The sequence below is a fragment of the Rhipicephalus microplus genome, chromosome X (assembly GCF_043290135.1).
Source record: "Rhipicephalus microplus isolate Deutch F79 chromosome X, USDA_Rmic, whole genome shotgun sequence".
NCBI classification, from domain to species: Eukaryota; Metazoa; Arthropoda; class Arachnida; order Ixodida; family Ixodidae; genus Rhipicephalus; species Rhipicephalus microplus.
This window is the reverse complement of record NC_134710.1, coordinates 219,327,226-219,345,932: the sequence shown is the minus strand read 5'-3', so window position 1 is coordinate 219,345,932 and position 18,707 is coordinate 219,327,226. Positions and strand designations below refer to the sequence as shown.

General features: G+C 47.0%; 1 protein-coding gene and 1 long non-coding RNA gene across 2 annotated transcripts in view; one reads left to right on the top strand and one right to left on the bottom strand.

Annotated features, from left to right (window-relative positions):
* LOC119187733 (uncharacterized) overlaps positions 1-12,698 on the bottom strand; it is a 28,005-nt gene extending 15,307 nt beyond the window's left edge. Inside the window, exon 1 of the mRNA XM_037435811.2 lies at positions 12,439-12,698. Within this exon, the coding sequence (XP_037291708.1) occupies positions 12,439-12,511 (73 nt within the window). The 5' untranslated portion in view covers positions 12,512-12,698. The remainder of the gene's footprint in view (positions 1-12,438) is intronic.
* On the top strand, positions 11,946-13,029 carry LOC142775988 (uncharacterized). The gene is made up of 2 exons (XR_012887214.1): positions 11,946-12,149; positions 12,261-13,029. It is a non-coding gene; the product is annotated as an uncharacterized LOC142775988 (long non-coding RNA).
* The last annotated feature ends 5,678 nt before the right edge of the window (positions 13,030-18,707 follow it).

Sequence of the window (18,707 nt, the reverse complement as noted above, 5' to 3'; positions counted from 1 at the left end):
TCTTTTCCACTCTTTTGTGACGCAAAGACCGCCTGACGTCCTGCGCCGCAATGAAAGCTCTGGTAGTGCACCCACCGCTGAAAAAATAGGTCACCGGCGAGAGAGAGAGAGAGAGCGAGAGAGACCGGCTTCGCCAACCCGGTGAGCGGCGCCCCGACAACGCTGCGCGGTCCTCGCATACGAAAACATCAAAATTTACAAGCACGCCAAGAGCTGCACCACGGCTCCAGGTTATTAAGCGACGAGCGCGCCATACTAGCAAATTTTAGTACGTGGTTGGCTATACAGTACAGGTATATCACGGGCCTCAACACGAAGCTTGCTGCCCGCAGCTTCACAAGGAATAAAATGTTTGTGACTGCCAAATTATACTCGCATAATTTACTTGCCTATCGTAATTAATAACGATTTGCTCGGGTATTAAGCTACAGAGACCGGACTGGTTTCAAATACGCATTTTATTTTACTCAGGCATTCCATGCGATCACTACGTCCAGTGAAAGTTTACTGCGTAGTTGTTATTACTGATTGTCTATTTTGTTTGTGTATAAAAATTACGTTTCTGTTATCTTACCCAAGCTCGTATATCTGAATATATATGTCTGTACAATGCCTAACTTTCTTTTCTATATCCGCAATGTTTATCATCTTGTATCCTGATTCAATGCCTTGTTCTATTGTTTTGCTACATGTGCTATTGTTGCCTTCCTTGTGCTATCGTTTGAATACTGTGCCATTTTGTATCGCATCATTGGACGCTATTCTAGCCTTTGGCTATGGGTCCAAACAGTTTTTTATCTATCATGTTGGAATTGAAAATAAAGTGAAATGAAATGAAATTGTGTGCTGAAACATAACCGGCCGAACAAAATCACAATTTCACTAAACATCGGCGTCCTCATTTGAGCCATTCTGGAGATTAGTCTCGATACGTCTCTCGTATCCTGACGCCAAATCTCCCTCAGTAGCGGTCCACTTATATGAGATATGTGGAATGCATCATTTCAAATAGGGGCATTACGTGACATTTCGGTCAACTCCTCTCAGCCTTTTTTAACCTTGATTCACTCTTCCGGTCCTAGAGGGACTGAATTTTGTGACTGCGGCCCGCTATAGCTGGGGTGAGTCTGAGAACCCTGGTATATGTAGAAAGCCCATTCGCGAGTTGTGCCAAAAACGCATGGAAAGGCTGTGACTCTGTATGCATCATACGAGTGTTTATATAAGTATACTAATAATGAATACGCAAACGCATAAGCATGTGCAGAGATCTCTTTTAGGGGGGGGGGGGGGGGCACCCCTTCTTATTAAGTCAATTTATATTGCAGATGGCAAGGAACTGGTTGCAACCACGCCCCTGCATCGCCTTCCCCATGCGCACGCCTATGTGCAAACGTTCATGCATCGTATAACACGAAAGATTCCCCATATAAGCAGGTCCAATATACAAGCGCCGCTTGTATTTTATTGCATGCACAAAATTATGATAAAGGATGTTGCCAGTTAGGCACATAACGCACTCGGTGGAGTGCAGTTTGAAACGACACGCTGCACAGGTCCTGAAAACAGTTATGGCCACACCGAGTCCTGATAATAAAGCGATAACATATCGCTAAAAACAGGTTTCCTCGTGTAGGAACTTGGCACAACATTTCCACTGTGCGCCAGTATATATGTGTGATCGCGGCTATAGAATACAACCAGGCAAGCGGTATAATGTTTTGCAGTTCATTTGGGGTACAGTCAAATGTAAGTGCGATGGAAGGCTAGCTTGCCCGAACGGGAGGAAAGACGTGGCCCTGCGTATGCGGCAACAGTCAACAAAAACGCATTGCGTACGAGTTCACTTTACATGATATCATAATTTTGTGCCTTTGACATATCATTCAAGTTATCTTTGCTGCGTTAAAATCATTCGCTAGGCGTGTGTCGCGTAGCTGGCCACTTTTGATGCTCCATAATACAGCCAAACAGTGGGCCTGCGAGAGAAGAGTGCGATAAGAAAAAAACTATAAAATTAAAAAGTCTTTTTTTTAGTGTACACGTGCGGCGGTAAATTATCACTACAGGGTTCGGACAAGTTCGAACACGGCTGATCGTGAGTGCACACGAGGAAGACTCGTCTCGCCAGCGATTCTTTGCGATGAAAAATTCCCGCAGCGCGCCGAGCGTATCTTTACGAGGCACACTTCCAGAGACTGCTTTCAAGAACACGGAGAACGCCGGCGAAATCCGGTAGTTCTCGAGTGTTTTTCCAGTACGTTCTGGCGCACACAGTTCGGACCTCCTCAAGCTGAGGGACGCGGCTTGCACATTTGTCGCCTGTGTGCTCAACCCCAGATCGTCATCCTCCGCACATAAGTGGCCGCTATCTCGAGTGGCTGGCACCGTCTTAGCGATACGGAGCGGCGACCGCAGGGACGAAAACCTCGCCTCGCGACAGCAATCTGTGAGCGCATCAAAACTCGTGCGCACCTCCGGAGAACAAGAGGCGCGTAGGCGAAGCATTATCGAAGTTTTGACGGGAGCACGTGAACACAACTCCGCCGCTTCCCTTGAAGGTGGCGGCACACTTGATGGCATTAGCACCCAGTTTCCGTGTCTGTTTGCCATTCTCTATCCCCCTTTGATGTCGACCGCCAAGCTGTATCGCGGGCCTGTCGTCGTTTGCAGTCGTCACAAAAGTCATTCAACAAATGCGGCACAGACTCCCAGCGCCGCGTAGCAGGCGGTGAGCACACAGCGAAGCTTGCCTTACAATAGAACGCGACTTCTATGAAAATCGACTTCACTTTGCGTGAAGGAGAAGGGGAATGAATATATTACCTCGTCCGCGAATACTTGCAGGGCGATTAGCGGAGAAAAGCACGCTCATCTTAACATCTATACGCTACTTCTTTGGGTGTCTATAACCTCGTTTCCGACCTACCACGACACGGGAATCATGCATTATCGTAACGTAATTATCTTTATGGCAAAGCACTCTGCCGGTTAGCAGGTATACGTACAAGCTAGGAAAGTACCAGACAATCCAAGATGACCTGGAAATAGTTGCTCACCAGCGACAAATGCTGCAGACGATTCAACCATCTCTGTAATACACAGCGCACGAGATATCTGCCTACAGTAGGTTACACCAGGGCGATACCCAGAATTTTTTTTTTTTTTTGGGGGGGGGGGGGGGGGGGGAGAGTTTGTATAGAACAGCTGATTTTGGTGACTGGCGGTCGATGTGAAGGTGTGTAAATACGTTATTATCCCCTGATAAGTTAAAGCATGAAAAAATTTCGGGGGGAGGGGGGTGACAGAGAACCCTCAACTCACCTCTATAGTTACGGCCCTGGGTTACACCATGCTCATATACACCCCTTTAAGATGGCACTTTCACCTATTAATGCGAACGGCGCACATGCGAAGTCGAGCCTTAAGTTTCATTGTAGGGAAGTATGGGACATACTCGCTCGCCCTCTTGCTTCACACGAGAAATTCGTCCTAAGTAATTCGCAAAAGAGAAGTTCTCGACGAATTTTGTCGGATTCCCCTTCCATTTCTTTTTGGCTGCAATGCATACGTATACATTTTTCGTCGCATATTGCTCGCTTCTGATGAACCAGCCAACTGATACGCGGCAAGTATATGTACACACTTTTGACAGGGAGAGGAAGATGGAGCTTGGAACAGAAAAAAAAACTGCTACTGTTCCTTAGAAAGGGGCGCGGCTCAGCGCTAGTGGTGAGAGGAAAAACGAACGAGGAATTACTTCCTCCTCTTCCCAGTCTTTGAAGACTGGGAAGAGGGAATATGGTGGGATGCCACCTTTCGAGTTGAGTATACGCATACACAAGCGAGCGCCTGATTGGGCCAGAAATGTTTCCTTTGAAAAAACTGCAGTGGGTCCACAGCACAGGGAACGGAACCCGATACCTACCCCATTGGATGAAAACGCTAAACGATTTCACCATCACTCTGACTTTGAGTAAACCTTTTTTTTCCCCACCGAATAGCACACATTGTTTCTCTCTAAAATTAATAGAATAAAATAAGTATTCCAGCAAAAAGTCACACGCATCGGATTATTTTGACTAAGCTTTGGATTCTTCAACCTGCGCTACAGTCGCATTTTCTGATTGTTCGTTTGTGTAGCTCTGCAACAAATCATTTATCTTCAGTGTGCCATGCCCGGCTAGCCCCAGTTGAGGCACTTTTGAACGTGATACTGCCGTCGCGTCACCTCAACCAGATCCTCTGTCTAGGAGGAGGGCATAAATGGACATTAGAGACTTGCCCAAGGGCGACTCTCCCAGCGGGCCAGACTGCCACCCATGTGCCATCGTGTCTCCATTCATGCCCCCACCTGCGGTCGGTAAGATTCGGCGCAGTAGTAGATGATTACTGGACCGCGTTTAATGGCCGCTGATCACGCGTTACGCTAGGGTAGTTTTGTTGGGTCAGCGAAAATGCCGCGTTGCTGGGAACTCGAATAAACTACTAGAGCCACCCAAAGGCAAACGGTGAGAACGAGTATGCGTAAAGCACAAGAGCCCTCAGACCCCTTTCGTTTGAATTCCTGCCTTTGATGTCGTTCCCTCCCTACCCTACCAAGGCAATACCATGGTTGATTTTGATGTACAAGAAAAAAAAAAACAAGCTCTAGTAAAAGAAGACCGAGGTGAAGGGCTACAAATCAGCTTCGACTGCCTATAGCGTTAAACCGCTCAACTGCATATTATATATATATATATATATATAAATATATATATATATATATATATATATATATATATATATATATATATATATATATATACCGCCTCTAACGAAAAACGACCTCCATGTCTGCGCATTCGCCAAGTCATGCATGGACTGAGCCACTAAGGCGGCTTCGAGAATGAATGAATGAATGAATAAATGAGTGAATGAATGAATGGCAGAGAAAACTTAAATATAGGTGAGTTATTACCAGTCACTACCCTATAGTTAAAATTAGCAGAAAAAGCACACTGCAGAAAAAAGAACGCTAGTAGCCCTTGCATGATGCTCTACAATAATGAACGCACTTTTCTGTTCACTGGCATACATGACCGTCCAAAACAATATGCTTTAGCTGAATCGTGCGTTCAATTTCCTGAGTCACCCTATCCACAGAAGAAACACAGTCACAGAAAGCGCTGAGCCTACGCTGTAGACGTGGTTGCCAGGCCATTGGAACACGTAACGTACACTGTTTCTTGGTTCAGGAGACAGCTGGTATCAGGAGCACCCAAATCAGCCTGATACTCTTTTTTTTTTCATTCGCTTAGGAATGACCAACAATGTTGACACTCGCGGTGTGTGTGTGTCCATAGAACGCACTTCTGGGCTTAGGGGAGAGCTTCGACGGTCAGAAGGAACCGTGTGCAAGAACCATGTGCCGTTTTTTTTTCGGCCGCGGAGGTATACCCCGTTCAACTCTTTGTTAAGCGCTCTTTTTTTTTTTTAGTCACTATGCTGCCCTGACATAATCTTGTGATAAGCACCGATTCAGAAAAAATGAAATTAAGAAAGAGAAACTATCACGCCCGCAATTTATACCTCCTAAGAGGCAATTTCGAGCCCAAGAAGAGTGATTAGCGAGGGGCTTATTTCTTTGTTAAACACAACATTCCGAAACCAACGATAGTGAAGCAAATAAAGGGTATGAGGCGTTATTTATTTATTTATTTATTTATTTATTTATTTATTTATTTATTTATTTATTCATACTGCCAATCCCAAAAAGGCATTATAGCAGGGATCGTGCCGGAGCATAGCGGTTGAATTAAAGTGTAGTATTTATGAAAGAAAAGTTCACAAAAAAACTGCGAGGACGCTTCAACTTAGCTTTCAAGAAAAGAACGACTTAATGTGACCGTGTTCGTATCGGCTTCCCAAAGTGCGGACGCCCTCGAGCGCTAATATCCATGCATGCTGTGCAAGGAAACAAGAAAAGCGCGCCCGTGTACCCTTTGCGTGATGTTGTGAATGATAGCCAAGCCTCGGCCATGCTGAAGCACCTCCGAGATGTGCATATTACTAATGCTCGCCGTCTGGAACTCGGTCGCTGGATTTCATGCCGACCGGTTGTACCCCCACGACCTCCGACGACAGCTCAGCTCTGGCCGACTGGCACGCCCTACGCCATCTCCTGACGCCGACAAGATCTCGCTGAGTGGTGCCCCGTCTTCGGACTTCTTCGACCGTGTCGATCTTTCCTATCTTCTCCTTACTTCTGGATGTCACTGTCCCTGTGCCACGCTCTCTCCTTCCCCCTCTCTCTATCCCTATACATTTCAATCCTATCCTTTTAATCCCTCCTTACCCCCATCTCTCGTGAGATACTGTTGCGGCGTCCTCCCCCCGAGAGACAGTTACGGAGCTCACTTTTATCTTCTTTTCATTTAGGAATTAAATAAGAATAGCTCGCCATCTTTACAGGCTACAGGAACATTTGCGCTGGGGTTGAGTGGCTACATGCATCGTGGCGGGTCACAAATTCAAATCCTCCGTCACACCGAAACCGCAGCTTTTTTTATTAATTACTTTTTTGCACTTACACCGAATTGTTTTCCACGGACAACGCTGATTTTCCGCTTAAAACCAACAAAACCAGCTCTGCAATTTCTGAGAAACAAGCTGTTTAACCCTATCGCACTGAACAACTTGCTGCTAGCAGGTGAGGACAGATCCCACAGCCTCCGCATTACGCATGCGAAGCCCTAATAATTGAGCTACGGAAGCGGTCGTTTCTTCACCCACTTCCTTGGAGATCTCAGCATGCATAAACATGAGAATGGTAGCCAGCGCCACTCGACGCCAGTGTGACCAATGAGGAACATTATTACTATTACTGTGTGCCAGATGGTGTCACGTAGCACGCGATCTTTTACAAGCCGGGAGCTCACCAATAAACCTGAATATACAACTCAATTGCAACAAACCTGCAGCCGTACCGAGACCATCGCTACACAATCAACAAAAGAAGAGGGGTAGACTGAATTGATTGATTTGTGGGGTTTAACGTCCCAAAACCACCATATGATTACGAGAGACGCCGTAGTGGAGGGCTCCGGAAATTTTGACCACCTGGGGTTCTTTAACGTGCACCCGAATCTGAGTACACGGGCCTACAACATTTCCGCCTCCATCGGAAATGCAGCCACCACAGCCGGGATTTGATCCCGCGACCTGCGGGTCAGCAGCCGAGTACCTTAGCCACTAGACCACCGTGGCGGGGCGAGGAGTAAACTGAGGTAGCCCCCCTCCCTCCTCGTTGTTTCCTTTGCTGTTGTGTTGGTCGACACGAGCATATAATGCAAACAGATTGCGAATGCGCTTAAAGCGATGTTTGGGGGTTCGGTTCGACGACAAGTTTTCTTTTCGTCCACTTTCGTATCACTTCATTCCACAACCACAATCAGTAGGCAAACTAAGTAACAGAAAAACGCCCCCTAACTTTCCTTGGTATTATTATAGGCTGGCTTCACAGGCCTCATCTTGGTCACGTATCGTGCATCATTGATGAAAAGGTGAGCTCTGCGTACGCTGGGGCATGCAACCAACCATGAGGCTGGTTGGGCGTGCATGTAACCTTAATTGAAGCAAGCTTTGCCGTACTACAATGAAACAGTGCGTCAACCTTGAAATCGTTCGCGAGCGACGCTGAAAACAGCGCCGTCAAGACATTCGATTACTGAAGTACCGAGGCCTTCGCACACGAATCCAAGAATGCATGCACGTTTTCGCTACGACCAAGCTAGCGATATAATCTGTTAAGGCTTATTGCTTGTCTACCAGGCGAATATGTCGCACACGTGTGTTGGTCGGGACCAGCGAAGTGAACACAGTTGCATGAAATGGCAAATGCTGCTACCACATTTTAACGGCGCACGCATAGCATGCAGGTAAAGATGAAAACACGGGTGCCGCTTAATGTGCCGTTTACTTGGCATGTCTTATCCAGAAGATCTGTATAAACTTTGAATTTTGTTCCAGGAAGTGAGATGGCAAACACCAGCAGCCCTTGGGAACTGTTTAGGGAGAACGTCCCTAGCAGATTAACAAACACATGCACACACACGTGCACCGGAGCAATCGCTGGCAGTCACGTTTAACTAAAAGCGATCGTCTGCGCCAATGTCGTTGACCTCGGCCATCGATTTCTTAGTTCGCCGGTACGGATATTGTTTTTGTTCTGAAAGTTTTCGCTTTAACGTATGCACAATATCCGAGTGCGCTGAAGGAAACGGAAACCGTGTGCCGCAGCGGCAGTGCACTTCAAGAGGCACGGTAAGCGCTACGCCAGCCGGCCGGCGCCGCGCAGGTGACGACGCAACCGACGACGTTAACGAACTACGTCTACAGGGAACGAAGAAAGCCGGGACACCATGGAGCGATCGCGCGAGGCCTTGGTACAGTCGCGCCACTCACTTCCCTTCTCATTTTCGTATTGGTGTCGCATGCGGTTGACTCGCAGCCATTGCCACAGCCGGCACGTCCTTGCGAAACGCGCCAAACCAGCGTCACAGATCCCTGGTCCCCGAGCCAAACGAGGCGCGCGCGAGAAAGCGCGCCTGCCGCCGCGTTGGGTGGGTGCAAAGCGGGACCGCGCAGGGGCGCTTCCACGATGCGCTTCTTTCCGCCCCTCCTTGCACTATCGGCCTCATCTTTCGCCTCTTCTGCAGCTCGCGAAAGAAACGGCGAAGTCAGTGCGCAGCAGTGTCACGACCTTCGACGCATCCTACTGCGTTCTCGCTCACGTTTATCTTTTATATGTAGAGAAAATTGAGCTTGTAACATCCACTGAAAGGAAGCTTTGTAGTCTTTTGACGATGCTGTCTAAAATATAGTGAGCGTAGCCAAAACCAGCGTTTATGCTATACGACCTTGTACGCTGCACCACAACGGGAATATAAAATGCTGTTGTTCAGTTTCGATCACAGGCTATGCTGGCCGAATTTATGCCGCCCCAAAACTGTCAAAACGAAGTGCAAGAAGTTAAACGCCCAGACTATGCAGCTTCGCCCCTATTTGAGAGAACCAACTCATCAATATGTGCAGGCAGTCATAGTGGCGTGACAACCCCACGAAGTCACACTGATCAAATCTTTTAATAACTGAAATTTTCAATACGCTCCATATAGTGGTTTCCTTTCCCGTTTCTCTCTCACTCTGTCAAAGCAAAATAACTTAAATAAGTTTAAGTTATAACATTAGGAAAACCAAAGCTTGTTTGACTTGAGATGGGACAACCTAGCACGTGCATAACAGTTTTTTTTTTTTCGTTCACGCTTGAGTTTACCCTATGTTTCACAGAATGAAATAAAAAGAAGTTTGCCCGCGAAGACGTACGTCGTTGCACATATTTTGGCGATGCTCCTGTCAGGCATCAAAACACCCAAGAGCTATATCGCGCTGTCAGCAATGTACCCCACAGGTTCATCCTGCTTCTGTAGCCTGTTAGCCACTGGGTCACTACGCATGCGAAGTTAGCACTAACTTTGCGTCACAGTGCGGGAACAAATCGCGCGGAATGCTACTGTAGCGCGATGCACTTCTCCACACGCAATGTATTAATCACCCCGTATATAGCGATGAGCTCCCATGCTGGCTTCTACAAGTAGAAGCGCTCGCGCCACTCGTTCTTTTACATCTACACATAATGTCCCGTTGAATGCGAACGAGTCGTGCGTAGGAAGCAGGCGAATATATATGAGCATGCATGCTCAGTGACGCAGCATACACAAGGGCCCTTCGTATTCCTACATGGCTGCATTGCATTGTGCGGGGCTATGCCGCACGCATTGTTCGGGATATTGTGGCGAGAGTATAGGGACCGGCAGCAAGGCCACCTTGGGGCATCGAAGAGCTGTCCAGTGGGCCATTATTCGCAGAGGTCGTGCGTCGACGCCACTTTTCCAAACGCATCCTGCGAGTTATAGGTCTCCAATAAGAATGAAGGACGTCACGCATCCTGCTTTTCCCATCCAGCGTGTATACAGCCTCGGCCACGTCTGTGTACAGCGCGCTAGGAGCCGGTTTGCGGGGCGAAACCTCGAGGCCGTTTCGGGCTCTGAAGTGCTGTATCAAAAGCATGTGCAGCGTAGCTGTTAGGATGACCGACCACGTCAGAGCCCGAAACTGCCTCGAGGTTTCGCCCCGGAAACCGGCTCCTAGCGCGCTGTACACAGACGTGGCCGCGGCTGTACGCACTGCACATCTCTGACGGTAGATACATTCACGGCGAACGTGTCCGGGCACTAGAACGACAATGCTCGCGCACTGATATCTAGATAAATTATTACGTAATATTCAATTTTCACGTGCCATCGTATAACGAATGTTATAACTTGTGGAAGACCAGTAACGTGCAGCGGCGATATTAAACGGCTTTTGACCTTGCGTAGTTACTGTTATATGCGTGCACACCAATCCGTGCTGGTTATGCGAGTGTGCATCGAACCACTTCATCCTGTGCTTTCGCATGCGCGCGCAGCGATGCATTGCATAAGCAATTTTTCGTTATACCTGGAGGCCTTATCTAGTGCTCCTCTCGTGGGCGCTGAGAAGCCTTGGAGGTGTAGCAACCAAAGTAAAAAAAAAAAGGCATTTTTTTTTCTGCTAGCTCTGTGTACATTGGTAGTGGTTTCAGCAGGACTTTTTCACTACACTTGAAACGCTCGAATTTCACTCGGAATGTCATCAATATTCGAAAACTTTCTTTTAAGCGACTCGGTGCTTTTGCTAACGACGCCTTACACTAACCAGGCAAGGTCATGAGGTCACGTGCAGTACGGCAGCTTAAAATAAGAAGTTGTGATAGAAAACGTATGAAACAAGTGATTCCGCGCAACTGTGTAGCTAACGGAAGACGCGAAGAGCGCCGTCCCGTTCTCAGCAGCATCACTCGTCCATCGTATGCGCGCTGCGCCAGCTACAACATAATTTCCAGCCAAATACTCCATGACTTCATGTAACTTGGGTTTTTGTAATAGAGGTAAATGGTGCATGATCTAATGGTGGATATGTCATTCCAGCTCCTGATTCCCATTCAGCTAGTTAAGAATGCAGAAGTACCACAGTTCTAATGTAACGCTAAAAAGAAAATTGTCGATAGAAGTCAGATAATGATGCATGCTGCCTTCAAGCAGTTTTGAGCAGCTATGGTAATACTAATACATCAGTAGCGCTAAACCACGACCAGAAAAATGCCTTTGCTCAGGACTCTTTGATACAGTTGTAATATATCGCACAAAATGAAAATGAGGCACAGTTGACCAACACACGTTTTCGTATAACGTGAGTTCAGCTGTGTTAATTCAAGCGGACGCAATACACGTAATATCACATGCAAAATCATACACCAGAAAGGGTGATCGACGCGACTTGAACACTACCTTCTGATTACAATGGATAACATATTCTTCCATTCCACGACCAGAAAGATAGAAAAACTGCTTGCTGTTCTAAAGTCTATTTGCTTATCTAGGTAGCCGGATATAGTTTTATAACGTACCATGACGCTCGGACTGTCACTTAGCTTGAAATCAAATTTGGCTTTTTAGATAGGGTTTAACGTCCCGAAACCACATACGATTAGGAGAGACGCCGTAGTGGAGGGCTCCGGAAATGTCGACCTCCTGGGGTTCTTTAACGTGCGCCCAAATCTGAGCACACGGGCCTACGGCATTTTCGCCTTCATCGAAAATGCAGCCGCCGGGGTTCGATCCCGCGACCTGCGGGTCAGCAGCCGAGTACCTTGGCCACTAGACCACCGCAATGGGGCAAAGGTTGGCTTTTTGGCGATGGATTATATCCGCATATAAGCATGCATCTTATGCGATTACTTTCAATAGGCAGCAAGGTAAAACATGAGTGTTTCACGTAGCTACCTATCACATCGCATTCCGGTCCACGAGTGGTTACTACGCGCTGAAATTGCAGCGCCACCCCTACATGACGTTCAATACTGGCACCGGGTGAAAGGGTTGGCTCACTGCGAGGAAACCGGGTACTCTTGCGCCTTCGCGTTGAAACGAAGGGGAAAACGCAGTCACCCATTGACAGAGCCAGAGATCATGCCGGATGCGGAACCTACAAAGATCTGTTTGCGTGCGCCTGTCAAAGTTGAAAAGGTGAGTGAGCGTTTCTTCTTCGCTAAGGCCACGAGGTCTTTCAATGCGGTTTCACCGGCTGATCGGCGCAAATGGCCATCGCGCGATAACCGCAAGGCAAAACCCGTGCAGCAGGAGTGCCGCCGGTGGAAGCCACATCGCGCGCGCCAGCGGACCGATGCACAGATTCCGCCGGAGGTTCTAACCCGGAGAGATGAAGACGCTGGGGAGCCGGCGGAGAAAGCGGGACATGCAGAGGAGCGGAGCGCGCGAGGCCGACCTCTGTTCGACCTTTAGGGCCGCCACTCACTCGAAGGCAGCGTGGCCAGCGTCAGGAAGAAGGCGGCGGCGGCCAGGGCCGCGGGCTGCAGCTGTGGGGCCATTCCGAGGGCGGCAGGGTTCCTCCGATGCTCGACTTCTCACGACGACTGGCTCACAGTGTTCGCTGCCGGCCGACTCCTAGCCTGCCTCCGCCGATCCGTGTTCGCAGGCGGCTGTTCGTCACGTGGGATCCGCGCCGTGACGACGCCGCCACTGCTGCCCTGGTGGCCGCCGTTGGCGCAACCTGCTCTCGGCGTCGCGGTAGCAGCGCTGGGCCCCTCGCCCTCGCGGAAAATGGAGCAGAGCCGCGGGCATTTCGACCGCCCGCCTCCCTTCCGCTGCCGACGCTTCGTCCGGGCATGCGCCGCCGCTGCACGGGCCGTCACTTGTTCGTGGTTATATTCAAGTGGCAGAATCACAGTGGAGCCCGGAGAAATAACTGCGAATGAATTGAGTGGTACAGGTATATTTTCTAAATCATATCACCGGTCATGAATAAATGCATTCGGGAAAAACCTGCACAGAAAAATCTATTAATAATGTTCTGGTGCTGTTATTAAAACATATGACGGACACCCCACGACGGTGACTACCCTCTTACTGCTTCAAACATAAATGATTGAAAACGCGGAAGTATGCAAAAGCAAAGGCAGTCAAGGTGTAAATGAGATATTGGCATAAACGATGGATGTTTGCTACTAGCAAGCTCGGGTAAAGCCTTCTCAACCCTGCAATGAAGCTGGTTCTCGGAATATTTAAATTCTACATTGCTAAGTGCCAGCAAGCACAGCTGGCACTTTTATTCTGCATGATGCATAAAACTGCTACGACACTGAGATGTTGCATAAAGTCAATGCATTTATTATTATAATTGGTTTATGTATCTAAATACTTTTTGTTACTGCAATGACTGCAATGAGTTTTTTTTTAACTGCAATGAGCGCAATATTATGCTTGTGCTTCCCCATTCTAAATTTAGCGACTTCTGCGATGGACGTTGAACGCTATAGTCTCGGTTGACAGTATACTGCTACATATAGGATGATACGAGAACTTCATTCGCGCCCCATTTACTTCTATTGACTTCAGTTTACACAAACGAGCGGCTTTATACAGTGTCGTTCCGTAATGTGCATGCGCATCTACTCCGTCCCTTCATCTTATAATAATTCATCTCCATGTTCCTTTTCTCCTGTTTCCAGCGTAGAGTTGCAGGCTAATGTGCCACATCTTGGCAATCTTTCTGCGTTTACCTTGAATAGAATTCACCTCTCTCCGTAATATGCATGAACTCGAACCAAGGTATTAGCACCGAGAAGTCGGAGTGGCGCCGCCTGGTGGGAGGCTTGCATGACGTCACGGCATGGCCTTTTCGAATCTTGCTTTGGCGCACGTATACATAACACGCGCTCGCTTCGAACACCGTTGCGCTGCCAGCGGTAAACTTTTTTTACTTGTCTCACGCATAACATGAATGACCGAAGCAGCATAGATTATGTTCCTGGTAAAACGATAGATAACTAAGCTTTGATTTTTTCAGTAGAATCGCCGACGTGGTGCCTGCGCTCCAGCGTACACGCTTTCATTAGTTTGTTATGGTGTCGCGCTGCTTACTTCGAAGATGGGTTAGATTCTCGGCCATGGTAGCCGCACTCTGACGGGGGTGAGCAGCAAGACGATGCATGTGCAGCAGGTTAAAAAATGCGAGGTGACCACAATTACTCTGCAGCGTGCCTCGCAATCATCTCGCGCTTCTAAAACGTATACGACAGCCTGCTTGCATTTCGGGTTGCGTTGTTCACGGGCGATTCATTTAAAAAGATGTGATTGTGTCGCCTTCCCAACTAGGTATATGTATCGGACGCATCGGAGTAACTGCTATCAGCGTGTTTTTTTTTTTTTTCCTGTGGGTGCGTGTGCAAGTTAGTATCGAGTGTCACAAATATCTCGAATGCGCTCGCCCGAGAATACCGCCGCAGCTGTTGCGTTAGATTTTCTTGTGTGGTTCCTCATATTTCATCACGTTATTTAATTGATTGACATGTGGGGCTAAATGTCCCAAAACCATTATATGATTATGAGAGACGCCTTAGTGTAGGACTCGACCACCTGGGGTTCTTTAACGTGCGCGCAAATCTGAGCACACGGGTCTACAACATATTCGCCTTCATCGAAAATGCAGCCGCCGCCACCACCGGGATTCAACCCCGCGACCCGTGGGTCAGCAGCCGAGTATCCCACTGTAAACAAAAATATACCCAGCACGGAGGAATAGGGCAGAGAATGATGTGCCCGCTCTGCTCCGGTGGCCTCACTCAAACCGAATTGTACCGGAGCAAGTACATTCGTTTCCCACCGTTTTCCTCCGGTGAGCGCCGGATGAAGGAAACCGGAGAAAAACGGGGCCTCATTATGCTCCCATAGTTGCTCCGAAATTGCTCTGGCACATTGCTTTTACCTCGATGGATGCTCCCCAATCGCTCGGGCTCATCGCTCAGCGGCATTCATTGGCTGTTCGAGGAGTGACGTAGAAAGCCTGGCCGCCGGGGGGCCATTCCCTATTAACCAACATGGTGCAGACCAAGGCGGAACATGGAGGATCGTGCGAAGCGTTTGGCCGTGTTCGAGAAAAGGAAATCGTTCTGTGCACCTTCTAGGTATCATAAGCGACTACAAACAGCAACGAAGATTGTCATCGACAGAAGGTAGTTGTGGGAACCCTAATCATGTGATGGTTCCGGGTAGCGAACGACACATTGTGAATGCGCGAGTGGTGAGGCACCCGGCGGTTGCTGGTGCGGCATAAAACAGGTGAGTGAGCTCTTCTGGAATTATCTGTGTTAATCCTGTCGCGTAGTGCTAAGATAAGTAATGTTAAATTATGAGCAAACAGGTTATCAAAAATAGGCTAATTTTACATGACATCAGTAAACGTCAGTGGAAATTTTGATAATGCGTTTTCTAGCCTACGAGTCTTTTTCCTATAACATAACTTCAGTAATTTTAATTACACCGCTCTAATATTGGGCACACTGATTAGATATTCAACACTGAGAATAGTCATGGCTGTAGATTGATTCTATAAAAACTTTATAATTTTATACATAAACTCAACAGATTAAAAATTGTTTTGGTATTGTAATCATACGTAAGCGGTAATAATGGTCCGCTTTCCATATTACAAACGCCGGGTCGAGGTGTACCATGGTGTATAAATTATTTTGATCTATCATGTTAGCTGTACTTATAAAACACGAATAACTGAAATCAGGGTTAATTCTTTATAAATGTAATGAATTGAGCTAGAACAATTTGTTTGGTGCGGATTTTAGAACAGATACACACAATCATTTTGGTGAAATGGTTTTGATTGTACAAGTTGTGTCTAATATTAAGCCTTTCGGGAATCAATCTGCTTTCAGTACAAGGATCAGAGGGAGGAAAGGAGCAGACGAAATTAGTCGTGAGTAATGCGTGAAGAAGGGAGGGTCGGGTCGCTTGGCAAAACAGGGCGTTGGGTGATTTGGTATTCCACTGTGGACTGCGCTTTGCGCAAAAAAAAAAAAAAAGGTGGACAAGAAGGAAGGGAGCACGGACTAGCGCAGTTTAGGCTCTTTTCCTGCGTCTACATTTTTGCACGAACGCCGTCCACAAGGGTTGTAGGACGCCCGACGTTTCTGTAGAAGAGGGGTGGGGGGTGGGTAAACCCTTATTTTTGCAACCCATTTGACCGCACAGCTCAACGTAGGACGGAGAGGCATGCTTATAAAAGTAAGAGAGAAAACAGAAGGCACTGTACCTACCAAGCTGCAGCTTTTTTCTTTCTCTTTTCAGTCCCGCTGACGTGGCCGTGAATATGCAGTTATTTTTTTGGGGGGAGGGGGGGAGACTGGAGTCAAGTTTTCCCGACCAAGCAGGTAAAATTCAAAATTTTCGCTGTCTCGTCCACCTTCTCTCTGAAAAAAAAAAACACTTCTTTCTATCTTTCTCTCACGAACAGGGCTCGGATACCGGAAGCTACAACACGGGCCTGTGAACATGACAGGGAAAAAAGAATTTCTCGAATTCTGATGGACACGTCGCGACGCCTCTATATCAATCACCTTCCATGACCTCCGGACGTTTACATGGGCTTGTAAGTCGTGTAAACTGGTCGACCTCCGCTTATTTCTGTCAGTATGTGATTAAAGTACAGTTGGCATAGGTGGGGTGATGTCTGTACCTTTTATTGCTAATATATTTTGTTACGTTGTAGTGAACTTTATGTTCTGCATAAAGCAATTCATGCAATGACTACTTTGAAAAACGTTTACTATGGCAAGTATCAAAGCAGTGGGCATGCAAATGAAAAGAAAAAAAACAATAACAACGCTAACTTCTCCCGAAGACTGTTTTGCAAAGGAGAATGAAGGTACACTTTTCTTAAAGGCGGGCCGCAACCATAGAAACTCCAAGGGTCTAATTTGCGAGAAGTATGACGGTGAGAATATTAAAATATGAGTGAAATTATCCGCAATACTGATAGAATTAGGAAATGTTCGGTATAGAAATTCTTGATGCTCTCCTTGAGAGCCCTAAAATTCGCTTATTTTAGTGGAAACGAAAACCTTTCGAATGTTTCAGAAGTAGAGCTATCAATTTAGAAATTTATGAACAACTTTCGCCAGTTTTGAACATTGTTCGCGTCACGTGGATGTGTTTTTATCACGTAGCCGCTGTCTGACAGCGTAGTACATGTCATCTACTTCTAGATATACAGCGCTCGTTCTGTCTTTTTTGTGTGTGTTTGGCCGGTTTAAGAAACTAGTTGTTCTCGTGTACTCGCAAACTGTATATGAATAAATGGGTACGCGTGGGTTAATGTCATCAGTTTTTCTGCCTCTCACGTGATTTGCAGTTCTCATGCATAATTGTTTTTGCTAAATTATGCTGGAAGCAATCAGCGGAACCTGTGCATCGTCAATGAAGCTGATGAATGATCCTTCGGGGATGGTGAACAGCTGTTCCCGGTATCCACGCTCTTTTCGTTTGTCGTGCATCATTTTGCAGCATTCTGGCCTTCATTTCAAAGCGCTGCACTTAAAATTTGAGTGCTGTAGACTTCATGTGACATGTCTTCTTCCATTTGGTTTTGGGTGACTTTTTGTGTGTTTGTTTCTTCTTGTCTTCTCTTTACAAATGCTGGTTTATCAATCAGAAATGGCAGTTTATTCTAAATAAATAAACATTATGAACTCAAGTTCTTTCTTGAATTTCATCTGCTTGAGCTCTGTGGAAAAAATACACAGTAAGTCTGCAGTGCTTGCATCAAATCTCAAGATCCCTTCATGTAATGGACGCGTGACACGATCAGTATACAATAAATAAATAGAGGAGCAAACACTATCAAAATGTTTATACATCTCACTGAAGTTTGGTCTGCATGAAGTAAGGATATTTGTAGAATACTCCGGAGGCACCACACAGAAACTCCGGATAGCCAGAGGAAAAAAAAGCACAAAAAATTCTCCAGTGATGTCACGTAATCTCTCCGGCAAGCAGGAGCAAAAGGCCGGTAAAGAATGCGCCGATGGTGCCACGCAATTGATCCGGCTGGCCGGAGAAAAATGTCAGTAAAAAGCGCTCCGGATGTGCCACGCAATCGCTCCGGCTGGCCGGAGTAAACACTTTGCTCTGGAGGTCCGGAGCGAAAATTCCTCCGAGTAGGGGGGAGGGGGGGGACGCTTAGAGGACAAGCATTTTTCTCCACCTCAGAGTAATGTTTTTTTTTTTTTTACAGTGAACCACCATGGCGAGCCCACCACGTATTTTAGCTCCATGTTTTGGGGAATAATTTCAGCGCTTCGTTTAACTAGAAAAACAAGTTTAGGTTTTTTGCAGAAACTGCTGCTCATTTCAGATAGTGTCTAAGTGTAACATTATAGCAACTGTGCTGTCACGTTTGCAAGTACCAGTTTAGATAGCCACCTGATGAATAAATTTTTCCCGTGGTTGATTACCCCAGAACAGCATCAACCTGCATATGAACATGACGTGCAAGACCAGTCGTCGCTTCACTGAGGCAAAGGGCGTTTCATTATCACGCGGGCGAAGTGGCGTGCGCCATCTAAACAGTTCATTTCGACCTTCTGGCGTTTGTTTTGCAAATGCTCGCTATCAGCAGTGCTCCTATGTGATGTGAACATTAAAGTTTATGAAGTGATGGTTGATCGAGTCAGCTGTTCACGTAAATCAGGGTATGTGACTGTGTAGTCCTGA